The sequence below is a fragment of the Chanos chanos genome, chromosome 16 (genome assembly GCF_902362185.1).
Source record: "Chanos chanos chromosome 16, fChaCha1.1, whole genome shotgun sequence".
Taxonomy (NCBI): Eukaryota; Metazoa; Chordata; class Actinopteri; order Gonorynchiformes; family Chanidae; genus Chanos; species Chanos chanos.
The window spans coordinates 13,596,614-13,619,269 of NC_044510.1; the positions used below are offsets into that span (position 1 = coordinate 13,596,614).

A 22,656-nucleotide genomic window follows, 5' to 3' on the forward strand; every position below is an offset into this window, starting at 1 on the left:
GGGCGGGGGGGGGGGGGGGTGACGCTCAAAGTTGTCCCCTAGTGGCAAACTACTCCAGTTCTCACGGTCTACAGTACCTGCAGGCATATACTTAAACTCTAGACTACAGCACCTGAGACGACTGAGTTATCTCAGGCTTGAGCTGAGTGAACTAATATTAGTGAAACTGAGTGACCGCATAGTGTGTGGTCCAACTGAACACGTGTTGGTAACCTGGCCCACCACAACTGGAGCTGGACATGCTCGTTCCAATGGGATATTTGCGGTAGGTGGAACCATCTGGACTGGTCAACTGAATGTTAGAACAGCTCCTTTCTTCGGAGGAGAGCGTACGTTGCTTTAGAACAGAAACGAAACATAACCCAGACAGTCCAGACAGACCTGGTTTTTTGTTTTGTTTTGTTTTTTTGTTTCTTTGCAGGTTATTAAATTAGACAAGGGATTTGTCAAAGCCGAGAAAAAAACAAACAAACACGGAATGTGTTCATATTTCAGCCTTGAAAAACTCTGTCATTGAGATGTTTGGTTTTCCTTTCCAGACAGACATATCGATAGATTATAAACACTTAAGCTGCTTTTTGTCTTTCGTTTGAATGGGCATTTTTCTCCACAGAGTGTTGCCTTGTCTGCATTCTTAGCATTTCCATTATAACCATCCTCTCTCTCTCTCTCTCTCACACACACACACACACACACACACACTCTCCATTGTTTCATTTACTAAAGGGGAGTGCAGGAGGACACTTGGTAACACACACACACAGTGAATGATTAACTACACACATGGGGGGGGGGGGGGGCAAAATACATTGAATGCTCATAAAACTTATCTGAGTACTCGCAAGATGTTTGTTATCACGCAGCGTTGTTTTCGTTGTTGTTGTTTTTGAGGTAACCTGTGGTTTTGGGGTTAGCCGTTATGACCTGTATCTGTAGGCAATAACAGAGAGTAACTTCTCCACAGTGCTTGTGACCTGAAGGAATTCAACAGGAATAGTAAGTAAGAGAGAAAAAAAAGTTAAAGTTTAATTTTCTGTAAAAAGAAAAGAAAAGTGCACACAGTAAAGGGAGTCTGGGTTATGTAACTTCTTCAGGTTATTGAGCATGAGAGTGATTCAACAGGATCGGCGTTGATTCCAGACCTAGAAAAATGACATAGACTTTGATTGATGTGTCAGTACTGATAAACTGCGTCTAGTCAAAAGGCTTCGTTTTTTTATTTGCTTGGAACCTGCTCAGTTACTGTATTATACCTTTCTGTTTTTCTCACGCTTGACGTTGTGGTGTTGTTAACGGAAAAGGAGGTGGACTGGTGAGCAGAGGATTGTGGGTTTGCGTCTCAGGATCGGCGGTTTTCCAGTGAGTGAGGCGCTTAACTTGCCGTAGGTCTCAGAGATGCGCGTGACCGCAAACGTCGCGGTCGGCATAGCGTAAGAGCGTCAGGTGAATGGCGACATCAAACTTGCGCTGGAAGTGTTTCTAGCTCAACTGAAATGAAGGCTAGATAGAGTCAAACTCCTTTTAAAGTCCGTGCTCCTCTATAACGTGAGTTACGGTAAGCGCACTACTGTGAAAGGAGGTCTAACTAGTTGCTAGCTACGGTAATTTAGCTCTTTACCAAAACCTGAATTTCCTGGAAGGATGGATATCGCTTCAAGGAATTAGGGAATATTCCTAAACATGCCACTGTCATAACAGGGCCATTTTCACATCCTGAAAATGTTGCTTCTTTTGTGATTCTGAGCAGGCGAAGGGTTCTCTCTGTTTTTTATTTTTTACCCATCACAACTTTTCTACCCCCCCCCCCCCCCCCCCCCCCCCCGCCCCGCCCCAGTTTACCTCTAAGGGGCCTACTGATCATCTACAGCCAGCGGTCTGAGAGAAAGTTTGATAAGTGCTGGGTTGACTGGTAAGTCGGACATTTTATGGTTGAATCCACAACATTTCATTTACGTCATTCGAGAAATGGGAGTTCCATTGTACTGGTATGGACGAGTGTGAAAGGACAGTCGGTTTTAGTATGGCCGTATCGTTGGAAGACCAGAGTGAATCCGGTTTCTGGGAAGGCTAATTTACCAGCTCTGCCGCTGGGACGATGTCTTGCGAAGGCTTGGTTCAGTGTTGTTATTTATTTATTTATTTTTCCCGTCTACTAATTAAGAAAATCCACTCATTAAGATGCATCGTGGAGTACAGGCTAGATGCCCAGGAATGAATTAAAACCAGTTTATTTTGGATTAAATTACACTTGTTCCCCAAACTAATGAAAAGAGAAATTTTCACCGAGGATGTTTGAAAGGCCCCTGGACTGTGACAAGTCGTGATTAAAAAAGTTTTCACTCAGATAGGATCATTAGAGCCTCTCCAGAACTACGCAAAGCTCTAAATTAAAGCTTGATGGAAGTATTCTAAACTTTATATTAAACGCAGTTGTCCATTTTCAGAGAGAGAACTTTAACAATACTAACTGTGCAGTTTACTCGCCCAGTGATTGGGTGGTGTTCAGAAATGTGCGAACTTTACAGAGTCACTCTGTTTTTTTCGCCTCAGAAAAGTTGTCCATATTAGGGGTTGATCTACGTAGAGCATTTCCTCATGAAGGGAAAGCTGATTGGTTGACACCGTTGTCAGTCTTCATGGCTCTAATTTAGTAACATTAGAGTCGGAAGATTGCAGGGTTTATCTAGGCGTAGTCTGCTTCTGACAATGATGAGTCGTGAATATTTATTTGTCTGCGAGTTTAGCTGGATTTCAGCTGATATCCAGTAGACGTTTGCTCGTAGCTATGATTCATATTTATTCATGTATTTTAAATAATTACAACCAGTTTCCATAGCTAGTTAAGCTAATGGGTGTAATGTCTGTTGATGTTTCCCTGACGTTTGATCATGGTTTCCTACTAACATTTGTCAGGCATTTCTTAACGGAGGCATTGTTGTTGTTGATGGCTTATCACTATAATGGCAACAATTAACCTTTCATTTCCAGAGGCTTGTGATGAAAAGTCATTGATTTTGATTGACGTAGGCTAACTGCCAATAGAATGTCAGCCAGCTGATCATGTGTCTGATGTGTGTTATTTTGATTGGTTCTTTTCCAGGGGAGGTAGTCAAAGTAAACATGTGGCGAATGCTCCTGTGTGAGGCCACGGCAGCCATCATGGCCAAATGCTTCGACATCCTGGGAATCACCCCCGTGGAGAGGATGTAGCCGAAACGAAAGTCGACCGAAACCAACCTCCACGATTAACCTCGGTTTGTACTTCGCCGCAGACCAACCCGAAAAACCGAAAACAACTCCTCGTATTTAAAAAAGGAAAAAGAAAGAGAAAGGTGTTTGGCTCCGAGCTCATACTTCTTCACGTAAACTGGTAAGAGTGCCCAACCAAAGAGTGATGGATGGCGGTAGCGCCAACCGAAAAATCGCCTCGATGATTCAGAGCCTTATCCGGCTTTATCTGGGCTTTTTTTTTTTTTTTGGTCCTCGTCTCGTCCTGTCCCGGAACGGTAACGAGCGATGCCAGACCCTCGTGCAACGCAATGAATCCAAACACGCAGCTGTTTGAATTTATTCGACTAATTGATCTGCAAACGACTCTGTCAGGCGGCGTGGATGAACAGACTCTATGGCGCTCTGATGTCACGGAAACCATTCATAATCCACTAAGGGCCGACTGGCTTCGTCTGGATGGGGGACGCCTCATTCTTCAATGCATATTAACAAATAAATAATAAAAACAAACAAACAAAAAAAAAACAACAAAAAAGAAAAGCAACTCTAATTCTCAAGAGGGTTGTTATTCAATAAAAAATTTTAAAAAAACACAACACCACCACTGTATTGTGAATGTTCCTTTGGTTTTTCTTTTTTGGGGGTGGGGGGGTGGGGGAGGTGTAGCCTCAAACCAAGAGAACTTAAGCCTTTCCTGTCAATTTCTTCACTCATGATAAAAAATTTGTTTCATTTGACTCTTGTAATAGAGTTTAGTGTTTGAAATCTTCCTTTTTTTTTTTTTTTTTTTTTTTTTTACACCTGTGTGTCGAGAATAAATGAACAGGGGTTGATGAATGGCAGTGCTGGGTCCACTGATAATCGTCTAGGTGATTAATTAAAATGATTTAATTCGTTGGTTGGAACACGGGCGTATTATTAAGTTACTGGACGCTCCGCTACAGAACTTTGCCGATAATTTTGGGCCCGAGATCTAAATTATAGATGTGGAGAGGACGAAAAAAAAAGAGAGAGAGAGAAACTAATTACAAAGTGAAGTCATAGTGAACCTGCTGCATTTGTTCTCTTATCTTGAAGCACACGCGATTAAGAGACTCCTGATGTATAAAAAAAAGTGGATTTAAAGTAGTTACAATCTGTGAGACTGCACCTTTGCTCAGTGAACAATGAACATTGAACAATGCTCTTCATTTTTAGAAAAAAAAAACCAAACCATCGTAACGATGAAGTTGATTCGTGCGACAGCAGTCGCGAGAGACTTCGTGACTTGGACGTTGTCACTTCTGTAGAAGTTTTTTTGCTGCTGAAAATAAGGCATATGATTAAAAAAAGCGAATTACTCGTTTTCAAGATGAGACAAAAGATCTAAAAAAAAAAAAAAAAAATGACAGAGTGTACAGTCATCAAACGGTTCTCAGCATTAAAAAGAGAAAAATATCAAAAACCAGTTCAGCATATGACTGCCCCCTCCTCCCCCCAACCCCCCCCCCCAAAAAATCATCTAGCACTCCAACAATAAATTGAATAAACACAAAAGATACTTCATATAAATCAACTGAGGTCTATTTTATTTATTTATTTTTTTTAAAAAGAATAGTCCCACATTTTACAAAGTAGTTTCAACTGTGCACTTAGGAAATGACAGATTAGATCTATTTGTTTAAATGGTAGATAATTAAATAAACATCTCCCCGATATTTCAATAAACATGACATGTTAAATACTCTATTAAAGTCATGATAAAAGTCTTGATAAAAATGAATAGGATGAGTCTCATATCTTAAATGATATACAGCCATAAATCTTCAGCTGCTGAATGAGTAAAACATGGCGCTTTGTTGGCGTGAACTCGGCAAACGTTGAGCATGCAGCTTGTAACGTGTCAGCTTAGATATGTTCTCTGAAGATGCAGCTCGACTTCATTAGGACATTATCATTAAAACGCTTCAGAAGAAATACGCAAACGTTAAACTTTTCCCCGCGCAACAAACTTGCCGTGAATCAACATCACTGGCGGTTAGCGACAGAATGATTTATCCGAGACGTGACAGTTCTGGTCTGGGTGAGTTTGTTTGTCATAATTGATGGAGACGTAATGATGGGCGTCTGGGTGAAATCAGTGACGGCTGAGATCCAGACTCTGCAGGGAGCCAGATTCTCACGTCTTGTCACGTAATCTAGTCCGTAAATGTTTCGGAGCGGTTTTGAGGTGAGGGTGTCGCCTCGACCCCCGCGATGCGGCGGCCCGTGGAACGGACGCTCGGGTGGGGAGAGACGTCTCATTACTCTGACGTGCCCCACCCCCACCCCCACCCCCGCACCCGCAACTCCTCTAAAGTCGTTCTCGTCACATCGTTGTTCCTCTGTGTTTACAAGGCCCAACTGTCTCCAAGTCAAAGCGGTTCCGTCGCCGAGACGGACTCTCACCTCCGTTTCAGACATGTCGCCCGTTCTTTGTGTTCTGTTTTTGGTTGTTTTTTTTTTTTTTAAACACAGCTGCGTGTCTCGCGGAGTGCGACTTTTGTTTGATGGGCGCTTGTTTTTTATTTATTCTGTTACGTGTTCCGGCGGCCCTGAACAGCAGCTCGGTTGAAACCAGCTCCTCTCCCGAGGACGGACGCTCCGTGCAGTGGCCCTCGTCTCACGCTCTGGGGTCCTTGGCTTTGTGCTTGAGACAGTCCCGTAGAGCCTCCAGATCCGACGCCAGCAGGTGCACGCCGACTCTGCCGTACCACCCGGGAGATCGGCCCCTGATGAAGAGGAGGAGCGACAAATTTAATCACCTTGCCGAGGGCCTCTGCTGTTCCAATCAAAAATAACTAAATAAATACATTTTTTTTTAGAAAAAAGTCAGAAGCTTAAAAAGCTCCTGACAGAGACTAGTTCACTTTCAGTCTCTTCAAAGTCTAATTAGAGAGCTCCCGTTAGCCTGAAAGACAACGCTTAGCCGACCTCAGAGAAGAAGGGTAAACAACAGGAACACCCCCTCTGTGTGTTAAAGTCACACCCTGTTCCCTCTTTATGTACCTCAACTTTCTGTTTTAATACTAAAGTGCTGCGCATTTCAAAAGAGTGAGGTTTCAAAAGAGTGAGGTTTCAAAAGAGTGAGGTTCTGCTCAGAATATAACTATTGATGTGTGTGTCATACTTAAAAATGCACAGTTCCACCGGCAAATTGTATAATTGGGCTGTGAGGGTATATTTAACATTTGGTTTGGTTTCTCTTGAAATGACAAAAACCGTTCTGTTCCTCGTTCAGTGATTAGCACACAGCTGAAAGCCATAGGTTACGTATTTTGGGTTATGAAAAACCCGTGAATTTCTCAGAAACTTGTTTTGTCTCACTTCACTTCCATTTTGAACCTGCTATGCAGACTGGCACCATTGAGTGTGTGTGTGTGTGTGTGTATGTGTGCGTGCGTGAGTGTGTGTCTGTGTCTGTGTCTGTGTCTGTGTGTATGATTGGGCCACATGTTTTTGCTGTCACAACAGATCCCTAGGAGCAAAAACTCAATTTTCACAACAACTGTTTTCCATATTGCTCCCTTGTTTCATTAATTCTGCCTCAGAATATGAAGCGGCAGGAGGATTCAGTGAGCAGAACCAAACGGAGAATAAATTGATCATTGGAGAACGGACAAATCTTTGAGAATTGAAAGAAAAAGAAAAAAAAAGAAAACACAGCTTCATTCTTCCACACCTCTTTCCATTTACCCGCCCCCCCCCCCCACCTTCTCCAATCCCTCGCTCGATTTAGTCCTCCCACAGACCCACCTGGTGTCCATCCGGCAGATGTGCGTGACTTTTGACCTTTTGACCCCTAGCGACTCCACCAGGAAGAGACAGAACAGCACCTGCGCTCTCACGCCCTCGCGGCGGACGTCGGCACACTCCGTCGAACAAGAGGCCACGTAAAGCGGCCCGGCCGCGGGGTCAGACTGCCAGGCCCTGGAAGACGAAAAGAAAAGTCGAGAGTCAAGCCAAGGTTTCGGGTTTCCGAGATTACATCCGAGCGCTAGTTGAAGTGCAGGAGCGGTCCTGCCTGACTGAAATACGAGATGGCTGGCCCATTGAAATACGAGATAGCCTGGCGTACATCGTTGGCAACGGCAAACAGGATTACATGTCCTTCTGAGAGCATGTGACGAGGCAGCGTTGTCAACGGATTTTCTCTCCATCATGCTCATTTAGAGCTGAATGGGCTAACCTAATCCGGGATGAGAACTCAGTCGAGCCCCCGCACACGCGGTATTCCTGCTTATCATCGTTGCATGTTAACTGTGACTTGGCTAAATATAAAAAAAAAAAAAAAAAACCCAACAGCTAAAAAGCAGTTTAAATGATGTAGGGCATTGAAAAGCTGAGTCATATCTGTTTCAGATGATGTCATAATTTGTGACATCATAATGCCTTATATGGTAATGTAACTGATGCCCAGCAGGTTCTAATTTAGAATCTTTGTATGCATACATACACACATACATACATACATACATACATACATACACATATATATATATATATATATATATGTGTGTGTGTGTGTGTGTGTGTGTGTATACATACATATATATATATATATATATATATATACACACACACATATATATGTGTGTGTGTATATAAAACCTGTGAAAACAGTGATCATTCTGAAGGCTGAAAGTCTTATTCCACAGTTGTATAAGTGTTGGGGCTGAGTTTTGAATCCTTGGTAACTGTTGTTTATATTGACTCGCAACCAGAGCGCTGCTGACTAAACATTGTCAAAACAAGCCAAAACTCACAAACATTGGCGTCATTTGAGCCTGGGCCAGTGTGCATAAATTAACGATTTGAGAGCTCGCGAATAAAGCATAAACTATCACTCGGATGGTATTCCACACGTAGGCTCGGAAAATAAGGGCCGCGTTAACGAAACGGCCATGAATTCGACGCTCGGCTAACCGCACGGTGGCTAATTACATAACCGGCCGTCATATACAGCGGTTGAACTCATTCGCCGAATACCCCGGGTAATTAACCAATCAAACGTTTGGCGTGGGCATCGGTGCCCCTGACAGACAGGAAACGGGATGCTTATCGCGGCGCACGGCTCATTTACCTCAGCAGCAGGAGGTCCAGTGGAGGACGGGCTCCCGCGGCCTGGAGCACGTAGCGGTATATCTCCGTTTCTTTGTCCAGGGCCTCCACCACGCCGCACCGCCGGAGGTCTCTCTGCCACAGCTCCTGCTCTCTCAGCAGACAGTGAAGCACCTCCTGCGGAGGAGCGTCCACCTCCACTATTCCCCTCCACTCCCTCAACGGGTTACCGTCCTCCACCTATCAACAAGTGGCCTTCAGTCACTGCCTGTTTTCTCTTAAATTCATTGGTGTCAGTCGACCCTCAAGGCGCTCTGCTTAGAGAACAAAGAGCCCCCACCACCCCCCTCCCAAACCCTTCCTTCTCCCCACACTCCAATAAATAGGTTACACAATGTCAATATTCTTCCATTTTATTTGGCAAAGCACCCGCATAAACAAATTTTTTTTTTTTTTTCGTATTTGCCCACAGATGTTTACACCAATATGAAAAAATTCAGTGTTGTCAGTTATTTATTTTACTTGTTTTGTCTACAGGTGTTATTTGCATTATTCAGTTACTCGACTGCAACGCTTAAGTTTGTTTTGATAACAGAAAACAGAACAGAAAAGGGCCGGGGGGGTGAGGGGGGGGTTTGGCACGGACAACGTTCTCCACTAAAGCACATACCTTTCTGAAGGCCAAATCCACGTGCTCAGAGCCGGAGAGGTTAACCCAGCCTTTGGACTTCTCTTTGGCCTCTCTCAGGAACCGCTGGGTCATCTGGTCCAATCGGATCCGTTCCTCACGTTCACGCTCACCACTGCGCAAAGGGCAAGTCAGACCGCCTTCGTACTGCGGGCTGTCTTCAGAACCGCCCTCTGGATTCTGTAACGTCCAGTATTTTGGCATCTGCACGGTTGAGTGAAACATAATCATAATTGGAGTCTGTCTCATAATTAATCCCAAATTGAAACAATCATTACACACAGTACCTTGACTAACCATGTTTGTTTTATATAGCTGAAGTACCAGTTCAATGGATTTAGATTAGGTTTTTGTGGGTTTTTTTTGGTGCTAAACTAATAGCGCACACATTGTTTCTGAGGTTCAATTCAGACATATTGACGGCATGTGTGAGGCTGATACTCATTAACTCTGGCTGGGCTGAACGTCAGCGTTCAGTACCTGGAAGAGGTGGGCGGCCTCCGTAACCATATGGGCTAAACCCTGGGTGGCAGCCAGATTCTCGCTTAGATCTCTCTGGTCTGGTCTTCCCAGGCTGTACTTCCTGTGGCTTGACCTGCGTCAAAGACAACAGCAAAGGTCACTGAAACATAAACGGTTTATGACCCAGTTACATAGAAGCAGCTCATTCAACCACAGTGGAGCCTCCGTAAAGCAACTGTCGCATTGTCTGACATTCGAGAGCCTGCGTTTCATTAAGAGAGAACCCCAAAGCCCCCCCCCGCCCCCCCTTTACCCAGTTATTTTTTTTTTCTCGCTTTTTTTTTTTTGCTTAGCAACAATGAGCATGTAGTCACGGAAACGATATCACTCTGGAGTGCGCTCGTTTTCAGGCACTCCACCCAAAAGAACAGCAGGAACAGCGAAGAGGGCTTTCCAACTGCAGCTGGGCTTTCAGGAATGAAAGAGCGCTTAGTTTGAGTTGTTTCTTGGAGAAAGCGGCCGAATACGTTTTTTTTTTTTTTTTTTCTTTTTTACTTCCAGCAATATTAGCGCGTTTCAACTTCGCTGCGCCCCGTGAGACTCATCTCGTGTTTTGAGCAGTCCTCTAAAAACAAAGAGAGCAGCTGACAAATGCCAATGATGATCCTCCGCTTCAAAAAAAAAAAAAAAAACAGCTTCAGATAAGTGTAGCTTGGAAGCTGAGGAGAGTGAAAGAATCCCTGCCAAAGACTATGGGAAAAAAAAAAAACTTTTATCTGCTCAGAAATAGTTCAAAGAAGGCATGTTTTGAAATATTAATCACCGTTTCCCACAAAAAAATCCTCCTTCTCTTTCTCTATCTCCCTCGCTCTTTCTCTTCTAACGTGCGCCAATGATCATCTGAAGTGTATTTCAGATATAATGTCGTTCTTATCTGTGGGAAATTAAGGCCAGCTGTGGTACTGTGTTATGTTATGTAAGTTATCCCCACACACACACACACACACACACAAAAGACTTCACAGCGATTTCTTGTAAAACAGGGAAATGGGATTTTGGCTGCTTGCTTTCAGCTGATGTCATCTTTATTGTGAAGCAGAATCCTGTAACTCTCTCCAGCATGGCTTTAGCCCAGGAGGAAAATGTGGCATCCATCAGCATTAAAAAAAAAAAAAAAATCAGTAGAACTCATATTCAGCACTCAGGATATCTGGATTGCTGGTGCTTCATTACGCAATGTTTTAGGAGGTTATATAAACTTTGGAATCTGCACTGGAAGCCAACGTTTTTGGGGTTTTTTTTTCCTTTAAAAAAAAAAAAAAAATCCTCGCCCACCTGGTGTTGCTGCTGTCTCTCCGAAGCGTGTTGAGGTGAAAGAGCGAGGGAGCCAAGCACACGGCGATATTGGTAGGAGTCATCTGGTTCTCCTCCACGCAAGCCACCACCTCCCGCAGAAAGAGCAGGAGACTGTGCAAGGCCTCCCTGTTCTCGTCCGGCAGAAGAAAGATGGCCGCCTGAGCTCCAGTAAATTGCTGATCCTTCGGGAAATCTGTGAGGAGAAACAGCGTGTCACCCAAATGACATTTTCTAAAAGAACCCCCCCCCCCTTCCAAACCCCCCCCCCCCCCCCAAAACCCCCCCTACTCTCAGAACTCAGATCTTAATGGAGCGAGACCTCTGATTGCAGTAGAGAGGAAACGTGTCATTTTGGAGGAACTAGAAGTACCAGAGGCTTAGAACAGAATTCAAAATATGTTGAGTGCTCAAAATGACAAATCCTATTCTCAGGTCAGTCTGTTTTTTCTCCATGTTCTGAGTGTAATACTGGGTCATTTTTGATCCACTCTTCTCGCTGCAGTTTTTTCTTTTGATGTTGTTTTTTTTTTGGGTGGGGTGGGGTGGGGTTTGTGTGGGGGTGGGGTGGGGTGAGGTGGCGAATCCTTACACTGGTAGATATGCAGGAACGTCTCACAAAGCCTGCTGGTAAAGATCGGCTCCGGCAGGTCTCTGAAGTACTGCTTGATCATGTCGGCCACGTCGAAAGCTGATTGGCCCTCGAAGGACACGCCCTCTGGGTCGGCTTCCACCATGTCCCTCAGGCACTGAATTCGAGACTTGACCCCAGACTTCCGGAAGAGTCCAACCTGTCGAGTGGGAGCAGGGGGGAAAGTCAGATGGTTTTACCAAAAGGCCCTGTCCCAACACCCCAGGGGTTCTCAACTCTTTTCCTGGGGAGTTTCCTTTCTTTTATCTCTCCATTACGTCAAACGACTGCGCTAGTGAAGGGTGTCTTGACTGGTCAATCAGTGGAATCAGGTGTGTTAAATGGGCTGAAGAACATATTTGCAGGTCAGGGCGAGAGGTCCCCAAGACCGGAGTTGACAACCACTGCAGTATTCTAACATGACTCCTTTATTTTATGTCCTACTCCACTAAAGTTACTAAAACTCTTAATGAGGCTGAGTGTGTTGAAACAACACCAGGCAGACATCACTGGAATACCTTGCAGAGACTTTTCATGACTACCGCCCTCATGCAGTCAAATAATACCAGTGACCTACAGAGCAAGGTCACAGGGAAAGGAAGCACTAATGAGTAATTAGGATCAGGCTGGCCATTCAACTATAGCAGTTGCATATTTTGCTTAATGAGGCTTTACTGACTAATGAAAATACAGGTTAGTATCATAAGAGGCAGATACTTTCTCACTCAGTGACTTTTATATGTGTGTGTGACTTTATCCAAATTTATTACTGCTCACAACCTAAACAAGCCGTTATTTCTCGTCTACATAAACACTAAACCTGACGCCCAAGGTCGACTTGACAAGGCGACTTGCTCTTTGCCTCTTTGTTTGGTTTGGAAAGATGACATGTTTTTGGAAGGGCTGACAGGAGAGCCTACCTGGTCCAGGCACTCCGTCTTTAGGTACTGCATTGCCCTGAGAATGCCAGAGGGCAGAGGTTTGCCCGACTGACGCACGCTCAGGAGCAAAGGAACCCCGAACACCCTCCTGCTCCTCTCGGAAGCCTTCACTTTCCGGAACAGCTTTGGAACGGTCCTGCGATCAAAAAGACCAAATGGTTGACTGTCGAAATACGAAGTTTGAGCTCCCCCCCATTCTCAAAAGGGTTAGGTACGCTCTTTTTTTTTAAGACAGGAAAAAATACCTCCACTCGTTCAAGGTTATGTTTTTAGATGCTTAACCCCACGGCCGAGATTCGAAAGTATTTCTTTTCCCAGCCAACTCTGATCATTTATTTATTTTGATTTTTTTTTTTGAGAACAGTGTTCATCTCTTTAGACATTTCATTTTGTCTCTTCAAACAGGCACCTACCGTTCTTCCTCTGTCACCACACGCGCTAAGATTTGAGGACAATTTGTCGTCAACAAATAAAGCAATTAATATGAAACCTGTGGTTTTTAATCTTTGAATGTACGTTTGGCTGTTAACACCTCATGATAAATGCTGGAACCACCCGTCTCCCTTCCGCAGGAATCGTATTGATTTAAATTCCGAATAGAGCATTTTTCATTAGCAAGTTGGATGGACTTTGTGATTTCAAGCTGTGTAGTCGAACAGACAACCTGACAGCCGTACAAAACCCGCTCATTATTTTTCTATATATCAGGACCAAGCACCTTGAGATAAAACTTCAAAGCCAATCGAAAATCTCGGGGTTCCTGGAGAAAACCGTTTCGCTGAGATTGGATTCACAAATTTTCATACAATACAGTGTCTCTTGATAGCTTTAGCTTCCATTAGCGCTGCATCTCTGCTCTCAGTTCTTCGCACTTAAACATCAAAGCAAGCAGTTCAATTAAAAACAATATCACCCTCCGCCCCATTCTATTACGCTAATGGTGTTCTGTAAAAGATTGAACGTGATTGTTTGTATGTAAGTGGAGGACAAATTTGCTCTCCGCTTTGTTAAGCCCTCGCATAACACACCGTTCACTGAGGAAAAAAGAAAATAGAGAGAGAGAGAGAGAAAAAAAAAAAAGTTGTGGAGCTACAGATAGTCCCCTGTGAGAAGACTTATCTGAAATGAAGTGACTTTTCGTTTACGTTTATGTGTTTCCACGGAGGGCATTGAATACTGGAGCGAAAAAGGATCAATGAGACGCGGGAGAGAGAGACGAGAGGGGTTATTCCTTTTGTTGTAGTTAGCTCAACGGCTGTTAAAACAAATGGCCCAATTATTCTCCTCTCAAAAAGTCAATTACACTGGCCTTTTTTTTTTTTTGCCTTTAGCTATCACTTCCAACCCCACTTTGCAACACAAAACGCTTGATGGCAAGAAGATTTATTAATTGTACCGTGGGGGAGTTTGGTCTAGAGACATTATTTTAAAACACAGGGCAGGACTTGGAAAATAAACAGCAAATACGCCTGTTCATATGGACAAGTGGGCGTGTAACTCCAAATCAACAGAAAAAAGATGAGGAAAGTGCCTGCGTTTCCCATGGCGTTACGAATCATTTGTGTGTGGCTTTTGTTGTTGTTGTTGTTGTTGTCGTTAATGTTGTTGGATTTGAGTTCTCTTGATCACCACGGAGGTTGAGTTCAGACAATCAAAGGATTTTAGGAATTCTCATGTCGCTTCGTGAGAATTCCTAAAAAACCCTCATCCGCTGAGCTGTTAGACAGGTGAATTGGTCTTCAAAACCCGCCTGTCAAAGAGGATTAGGGCTCTACTTCTCACTGGGCGAATTCAGAAGAGACACCCTGGTCTAAAAGTTTTAAAGAAGAGTTGTCTTTGTATAAACTCTCCTCGAATGGCGGTTAAAGGCTGTGCATCATTGCGCAGGTAAAAGATGAAGAGCGTGCCCTCTCTACTCTTTAAAGGCATGTTTAACGTGAACCCCCCCGACCCCCTTTTTGTTTGGTATGGAGTGCATCAAGTTGGCCTCACAGTATACATAATGAATGAACCTTTGAACAAACTGACAAACTGCCCCCTCCCCCTCCCTGCCCCTCTCTCTCTCTCTCTCTCTCTCTCTCTCTCTTTCACTTACTATCCCTCCTTCTTTCCTTTTTCCCTCCCCTCCCTCTTACCAGTTCCAGCCCTGCTTGCTGAAGGGCGAATGTTTGTCCATAAGAGCCGTCAGCTTCAGCAGACTCAGTCTTTGCAGTAGAGAAACACTGGAGGCCAGCTGGACCTCCACGCCCAGGCCGGGGCCGTCTGTTAGAAGGGTCTGCTCACTGGACCAGTGGAGCTGTTGAGCTCTGAAGGACACAGAAAACAGCCCTCGTGAGCGAATACCTGACCAAAACCCTTCTAGTTCCTTCTAGTTAGACTGAAAAAGAAAAACCTTTCAGAAGACATGGCCAAAAAAAAGAAGCTTTTTTTCCCCTAAGCGTTTTCTAAATGTTTAGGGGAAAAAATGGAGTTGTCTGCCAGTCGAGATTAGAAAATTTCACTTGATAGGACCTCTTTTATAAAGTTAAAAAAAAAAAAAAACGAGAAAACAAAAAATTCCAGACATAAGAAATGAGAAATATTCTGAATATTCTGAAAGTGATTTGTGGTTTATAGCAAGCAACATTAACTTTTCCTGATCTCTAAAAGAAGAAAACATACCATTTGTTTTCAAAAAAGTTGCTAAGTTACCCATAACCGCTTTTCTCTCTCAGCAGTGTGTTTTGTGTGTCAAAATTCAGGCAGAATTATGCATAACGTCTAAGCAAGACAACTCCAGTCATCCTGAAAAAAACAGGAGTAAACTTATATTTGGAGAGCTGGGAGGGATAATTAATCTCATTGGGTGAAATATTAAATTTATTCACTGGATGCAAAACACGTAGATAAGCAAAGATGTCAGTTTTTTGTAGATCACATACAACTTGGGTAAGCGACCGATGATGTCATGCTGTGTTTGACATGATTGGAGTTTCTGGTTTATAGCGACGCTATAATACTGAATGAATAAGTGGATTAAATGTTCCCCTTCACTGACAGAATGTCAAATGAATCTTACTAAGCTTTTTTTTTTGGGGGGGGGGGGGGGGGGGGTGTGTTTTAAAAATCAGTCCTTATTTTTCTGTCTTGTGGCAGTTCCATTGCTGCTATTTGGATTGTGTTTGATTTGTTTCCAACTTTATTCAGAAAACCACTAGAAATTCAGGTTTATAGTTGTATTTCAATGTTGAATTATTTGAATTATAATGCAATGTAACTCAAATATGCCACCATGAACTCAGGAAGGTTGTTTCTTACCGAGCAGGTCTCTCTGGAGTGGTTCGGTCTGCCTGTGCCGATGCTATCTCGCCCTGGCGGTTGACGTAGTTCCCCTCCACGGTAGTCCTGTCTGTTTCCTCCGGTTCATTGACCTCCAGATGGATATCAGTCAACGAAGAGGGTGAAGGAGAGCTGGAGTGAGAGAAGTCTGAGTCCCCGTCCTCAGATAGTTTCTCTGCCCAAGTGGTCACCAGCTGCTGCAGACCATTAATGCGCTCCATTACGTTGTCTAGAGCCGAGAAGACGTCGTCGTCAATTATTTCCAGGGTCGGCTCGGCCAGGTGCTCCGGCACGTTGTCGTAAATGCTGGCCCGGTGGTCGAAGCCTGCCAACGGGCTGCTGGGAAGCTCGTGGTCTTGGGAAGCGCTGCTTCTGCTCCTCCTGCCCCGGTACCCGTGGAAGCTCCCGGTCCTCCAGTTGACGGAGGTGTTGTCGATGGGCGAGAGGGGGCTGTTGTTATGGGAGAGCCGCGTGGGGAAGGTGCCCGGCTTGTACCTGTGCGGGAGCTCGAAGACGGTGTCGTCGTGGCAGTTACGCTGGTTGTTGAGTTCCTGTTCGTTGATGCGGTCGCGACAGTTGGACCGATGGTGCGATCCGGTGCGCTTGCAGTTGCTCCGGACCCTGGTTACCGGACTCGGGGTGCTGACCGTGCTGCTGCTCTCTGACTGACTGCTGCTGGAACCGGAAGGCGGAGTGGAGGAAGCCGGGCTTCCCGCCTTGTCGTGAAGCTCCGATACCTCGACGCAGTGGAGCTGCTTCAGTCTGTCTTCGGCCAGACCTTGCTGTAAGACGGGGCCGCTGATGACTAGCTGGCTCTTGAGGCCGTGAGTAGGTGAACGTAGCGTAGACCTTCGAAGCCGTAGCTTCTCCATCTTCTTCAGTAAACTCTGGCCCTTCTTCCTTGGAGGCTTTTCGTGGAAGCCCTGCTCACTACCAAAGGACTGGAGCTCCCCAGGTGATGGGGGTCCACTGAACGAGGTGTCCGGCGACAGGGGCCGATAGGTGGAGGAACACCTGGAGGAACTCCTGCTAGTTTCGGGATCCTCAAAGGCCTTTTGGGCGCCGCCAACTCCATCATCACTGTCAGCGCTGCTGGAGCTATGCATGGAGCAGACATCATGCTGTTCTCCTCCATCTGACAGAGAAGTCTCCTGACTCCCTGACCTCCTCAGGTCAGACGCTGGACTTTCAGGAGAATGCAGGAGATCCATGTCGTCGGTACGAATCCATCGCCTGCTTTTCCTTTCGAAAGTCCATTTTGGACTTATGGCGCAAGGTTCTTCATCATCTTTATCCTCGCCCTTAATCATTGAGAAAAAATCCCATTACCATCAGTGAAGCTGCTCACTGTCTGACAGAAACCTTCAAATTTCAGTACAAACTATGCCCAACTCCAGTACTGACTGCCCAAAATTCTGCTATTTTTCATGTCAACCAATGATTATTTTACTTTAATGGCTAAGAAGTGCGCACGCCTATTCTCTAGGAAAAAAAAAAATAGCATAGGAAAAAAAAAAAGTTTTTAACTAAGAGGTTACAGAAAAAGAAAAACAGCAGGACTTTAGCCCTTTAGGAGTAGATCTGGGCACCCTTTTGCTTTGAGATAATGTTAATTGTGTGATTATCCTTTAAAGCTTCTCTTTTGCTTATCGTGTTTCATGCTCCTGAGTGTTCACCTCAACTTACCCGTCGTTTGGATCTGTTGAGCTCCAGCTTCATCTCAAGACTTTTGTTTAAAGTGCTTAATCTCCTGGAAACAGATGAAAACATGACAGTCAAACAGACTGGAGACCAAGGTGCAATGCCGGGCGAAGATGCCCGTCTTGCGATTAGCGATTAGCGGCAAGCTCACTTCATCAAGGTCTCAGGGATAAATCTTTTCTACCTGCAGAGGGAATCAATAGAGTCCTTATCCAGGAATTCATGATCACTCTTCACCAAGTCTATGTCAATGGGAAGGTGACAATCTGGAGAGTAAACAGGGGGAAATTGAATTCGCAATGTGGCAAGTGTTTACAACTGATTAGAATACACGTGTATTCTTTTTTTTTTTTTTCATAAGACAGGATGATGAATTTCGAGAATTAATATTTACCTTTGAATAGCTGTGCATACTGGGGGAAGCCGGCTGCTCGAAGCCAGTCGCAAGCCTCCCTCGCTTCAATCTCTACAAACAGAAACAACGCATACATAGTGAGTCATTTCGGATTTTATGAGGCAAACATTAGAGAGGAATTCAGCAAACTATTACCATTTAATTGAATTTACTTTTTAATTAACATTAAAAATGGACTTGTTTTTTTTTTTTCACTCCGTGTCATCCTGGTTTATTATCCTTTCATCTTATTTCATTAATTTCCCGTGGATTACGTGGTGGAAGCTCTCTTTAATTTGATGCTAATTGAATGTCTGTTATGTTTAAGGAGATGGACATGGAAAGGCTTGCATTCCACATAAACCACACGCTTCTCTCCATCTTAAAAGCATCCCCCCCCCCCCCCCCGGTTCTCTTTCTCTATCTGCCCTGATACCGCAACTCCCTCCATCTCTTCAATTTTATTTACACCTCACCATGTCTTTCTTTCTTTCTTTCTTTCTTCATCTTCCCATATCATCGTAACTATGTCATGTCTAGTTCAAGCTCTCTTTCTCTCTCTCTCTCTCTCTCAAACATAACGAGGTCTGCATTGACTGTCTGTAGCTTGATACCGGGCCAGGAATCTGCCTTTTCTTTCTCTCACACAGACACACACATGTATTCATTCCATCTTCTTTCCTCTGTCCTTCACCGCGTTTCATTTAGTTCAATGTGTGCTCTCTTAAAGCTGCGATACATACCATCGTCTCTCTCTCTCTCTCTCTCTCTCTCTCTCTCTCTCTCTTTCTCTCCAGGCTTTTCAAATGCCTCTGTTCATGTCACCCCTCCCATTTCACTGTCTACCTTTTCAGATTCTTTCCTATCTTTACTCTGCCACGACACACAGATGGTGTGGAAACAAATGTATTCCTCCTTCCTCGCTGGCAACCCTCAGATTCTAACGCTCGGGACAGCCGCTGTAGTGTCTCCAGTAACCGGCTGTGGGGTCATGGAAAGGCAGCTGGAGAGAGAGAGATGTACATTGAGCAGATGGTGCTGAAAAATGTAAACTGGGTGGGATGGGAAGAGTTGGGGGGGAATGAGGGGGGGGGGGGGGTGTGTGTAAGCAAATGTCACAGCTTTTTGATCGGACTCAGAGACAGCCCGTGAGAAGAACGGCTGTCCCGCGGGTTTTGGCCCCGTAGTTTTTGCTCTATTCAACGGCTTGGGGTTTTTTTTTTTTTGTTTGTTTGTTTGTTTTTTTTTTGAATGGTTCTCTGCAGTTTGAGTCAGGGGCCAAATTGAGGTTCTTTGTGCGTTTTGCTGAACAGATACACTGCACACTATATATCTGTAAAGTTGGGAGACTTGAGAGATAAAAGAAATGAGAAACGCATGCAATGAGGGTAAAGCTGAGACTCTGCTGGCAGACAAGATTACCCCTTGAGAAATGTTCCCGATCTGAGGTACGTGACAAATAGAATCCCCATCTCTCCAATAACAAACACGCATGGAAAACTCACAGAGGGTCTACGCTTCTATGAAGACCTCCTTTTTTTTTTTTTTTTTTTTTTTTTTTTTTTAAATCAGCACTTCAGCTCCAGTATGCGTGTCTGTTACATAAGCAACGCCGGAGACCAAAGCCAAAGACGGAAAGAGGCTTCCTTTTCCAAATACCTCAGGCAGCTTTGCAGGAAGTTTTTTAGGGTTTGGCCGCTGATAACAGATGCGGCTAGTGATTAGCGACCGTCCCTCCCTGGTTGCTTTCGGAAATGCGTAAATGTTTCGAGCGGTCCTGAGAGGGCTTAGCCCTAATGGCGCTACGTGCTGCCCGACCCGTTTGAGATGTACAGATTAGCGACCGTCGCTCTATTGGTGGGTCGTGACCCCTGGACGTGCCCCTCGTTCACCTCTGCCCCCCCCCCCCCCCCCACTCCCTCATCCTTTTCAGGCACCATAAAGTACACAGGCAATAAATGTGAGAGCAGATGAGTTGAAAGCTGCAGTGAACTGAACCCCCCCCCCCCCCGCCCCCCCTTTGGGGGTCCCTCTGACCACTGTAATTAGGTTCCCTTTTAACACATTTCATTCAGTTAGTTGAGACGAGAAATATCATTGCCAACAAGACTAGTCAGGAGGAAAGAATCCCTTTTATCTCACTGACTGTAAGTATGAGGCTAACCTTTGAATGGATGGCCTTTGCTTTTGAAAAAGCTGTAGAAACTGTGAACAAGCTATTGAAAAGTTAGCAGAATAACACAACACTGACACTCCGAACAGGAAGCGGATTCTTTGTCTTGTGCATTATGGCCTCTCTGCCTATAGAAATAAGCCTTGATTTCATAGCGGCATATTCTAAACGTGTATGCATTCAGTAGAAAACAAACAAACAAACAAATAACTCGGTGCGTCGTGAATGAACTGAGAAAACTTCACGCCTTTTAAGAGCCTTTAGGTTGCACCAAAAACTCGATGTCCTCCCTGTGTGTGTGTGTGTGTGTGTGTGTGTGTGTGTGTGTTTTCATTTCCACCCTGTGACATGACAAAATGTTAGAGCTCAACAGAAAAGGAGCAGTCACTCCAGCAATGTCAATTCGAAACGCGCCACCATCTCGCTCTCCTCGTTGGAACAACACAGGTCAGCTCTTATTCTCAGAGCCCCTGTAAAAGCAGCTCTTATTCTCAATGTGTGAGTAACTATGGTGACGTGAGTGTTACTCCCAGTGTTTTAATATTTAAATTGTATCCATATGCGAATACAGTAATGGCACACACACGAATCATTCCAATACGAGATCCAAAAACCCCTGTCTCACTCACACAGCTGACACCATAAAAAGTTTCTTTTTTTTTTGGGAGAGGGGTGCTGACATATTTTCCATTGCTTTGAAACTTTGCAGCTGGTCTCTCTCTACAGACAATAATCACCCATTCAGTTAGTGACAGCATTGGTTTAGAGGAAAATGTTCTTTCTCTCTCTCTCTCGCTGTCTCTCTCTCTCTCTCTCTCTCTCTCTCTCTTTCTCACTCTCCCTCTCTCTCTCCTACTTGTCAGGTAGCAGAGGCACAGGGTCAGGAAGCATAATTACTCATGGCCTCTGTTGTTATCTGCCGTTGCTAACAACAGTCCCCGTGGCCAAGCGCTGGCAGTGGAAAGAGTATCTCTGGAGCTTGTCACCACTATAGTTAGAGCTCTCACCAAACATTCCTGCATTATTGGGAAAGAAAATTAGAATCGGAACGCCGTCCAATGCAATTTGCAGGTACACCCCCCCCCCCCCCCCCTCCCGGGCAGCACCATTTCATATTCCGATACACGTTCGTCTACAATTTCTTTTCTTTTCTTTCTTTCTTTCTTTCTTTTTTTTTTTTTTTTTACTGCGCTTCTAAATTCGCTCTCCTCTGTCAGATCGTTTTCAAACTGCCTAAATTTAACATGTCAGACAGATGAATGGAAGACAATCTCTTGAAAAAAAGTCATTTGAGTGAAACAGGGACAGTCTGTTATTACATGCAGTGTAATACATCCAGCCTGTTCGGTCCACTTGATAAAAACATTAAGGTTTGAGAAACATAAATTACATGAAAAAAGACATAAAAAAGCATAGAACATGAGAAGTATATTAAAACAGTTGTATCAAAAGATTCCTCTTTGTAGCACAGAGAAAAAATGTAAAATCCAATGAAATCTCAATCAATTTTCCCACCATCAAACATTCCCACCTTAAACATCTTAAGGACCTTTTTACCATCTCACGTTAATTACACTTAATATATTATTTATTACACACCCACTGAATTACCAGTCCAATCTCAGGTTCTCACAGAATACGAATCTCTGTTTAAAAAACAGATGAAATCCCACACCACAGGGTAACCATCACATGTCATTCTATTACATACATATGATCAGTAATTGTAGCATAAATTGCATAAACTGTTCAGCTTAAAAATTAAGACATGACAGCCCTCCTCAGTATGAAATATACTTGAGTGAACTGCATAAATGTACTTAAAAAAATATTTAAGGATAAACTATGAATCTCCAAGCAGGAATACTAAATAATAAATAGTGATGCCAGTTATTAATTTGTAAACCATCAAATATGACCGAAAGTGTCCGAAAGTAGAAAAGAGAATCTTTTACTTACTTGTAATGAGCATGGTAACTTCAGTACACCAAACTTATTGAAAATAAGTCAGCAGTAAACCGGAGAATCAAAAAATCTTGAATGGTAAATTTTAAACATCACTCAAAAACACAAAGCAAAGAGAAGTTTAAAAAGCTGCTGTTTAGATGAACTGCCTTAGGCCAGTAGTCCAAGCCATAATGGTCACCATGATGAAATTAGTGAAGAGGTTTTTCCCTTCCACCTCCTCTGGACCGTACCAACTTTGACATCAGAGGGTGGGAGGTGCCCAGAAAAAAAAAAGAAGAAGAAGAAAAAAAAAAAAAAAGAGGCCTAAAATAGCCTACATCTACAGTGGGCTTTTTCTGTGGAAATCTAAACATTTCAGAGTATTTAGAAGAACGTGCAGAATTAAGGATTGTTTGCGGAAAAAAATTGAATTCAGTGGGAAAAAAAAAAAAAAGATCAGGGGGGCAACACCCTTGCGGGCACGTGTGGCGCCTGCTGGAAAAGTTTGCCCACTCTCTGCACAGATGTTGCTTACAGCGGGGTCCAGGCAGACCTTGGCACACAGCACGTTTCCAGGGTTTTAATGGTACGGGTCAGTTCTCTCTCCTACCTTCCAACAATCCATAATAACAGTTCTAGTAATCTGTAGCTGTTCCACCACTTTAGTGCCTAGTTTTTTTTTAACACAGCAGGCCATAGTAGACTGCCAGCTAAAGGTACTGGATGATGTTTACAATA

The 22,656-nt window shown here is 44.0% G+C and overlaps 2 protein-coding genes across 2 annotated transcripts in view; one reads left to right on the plus strand and one right to left on the minus strand.

The window, feature by feature from the left end:
- rars1 (arginyl-tRNA synthetase 1) overlaps nt 1-3,814 on the plus strand; it is a 16,948-nt gene extending 13,134 nt beyond the window's left edge. The window contains exon 15 of the mRNA XM_030793534.1: nt 3,101-3,814. Coding sequence (XP_030649394.1) covers nt 3,101-3,210 — 110 coding nt within the window. The 3' untranslated portion in view covers nt 3,211-3,814. The remainder of the gene's footprint in view (nt 1-3,100) is intronic.
- Nucleotides 3,815-5,549: 1,735 nt separating this feature from the next.
- Nucleotides 5,550-22,039, minus strand: si:dkeyp-23e4.3 (rho GTPase-activating protein 7). Its single transcript, XM_030793593.1, has 14 exons — nt 21,931-22,039; nt 17,799-17,870; nt 17,589-17,670; nt 17,390-17,453; nt 15,683-17,004; nt 14,521-14,691; nt 12,365-12,521; nt 11,406-11,604; nt 10,796-11,009; nt 9,479-9,593; nt 8,981-9,202; nt 8,333-8,550; nt 7,006-7,179; nt 5,550-5,981 (listed from the first exon to the last, which is right to left on the minus strand). Exons 1-14 carry the CDS (start codon nt 21,941-21,943, stop codon nt 5,873-5,875), a joined length of 3,132 nt encoding a protein of 1,043 aa, XP_030649453.1. The 5' UTR covers nt 21,944-22,039; the 3' UTR covers nt 5,550-5,872.
- Between the last annotated feature and the right edge of the window lie 617 nt (nt 22,040-22,656).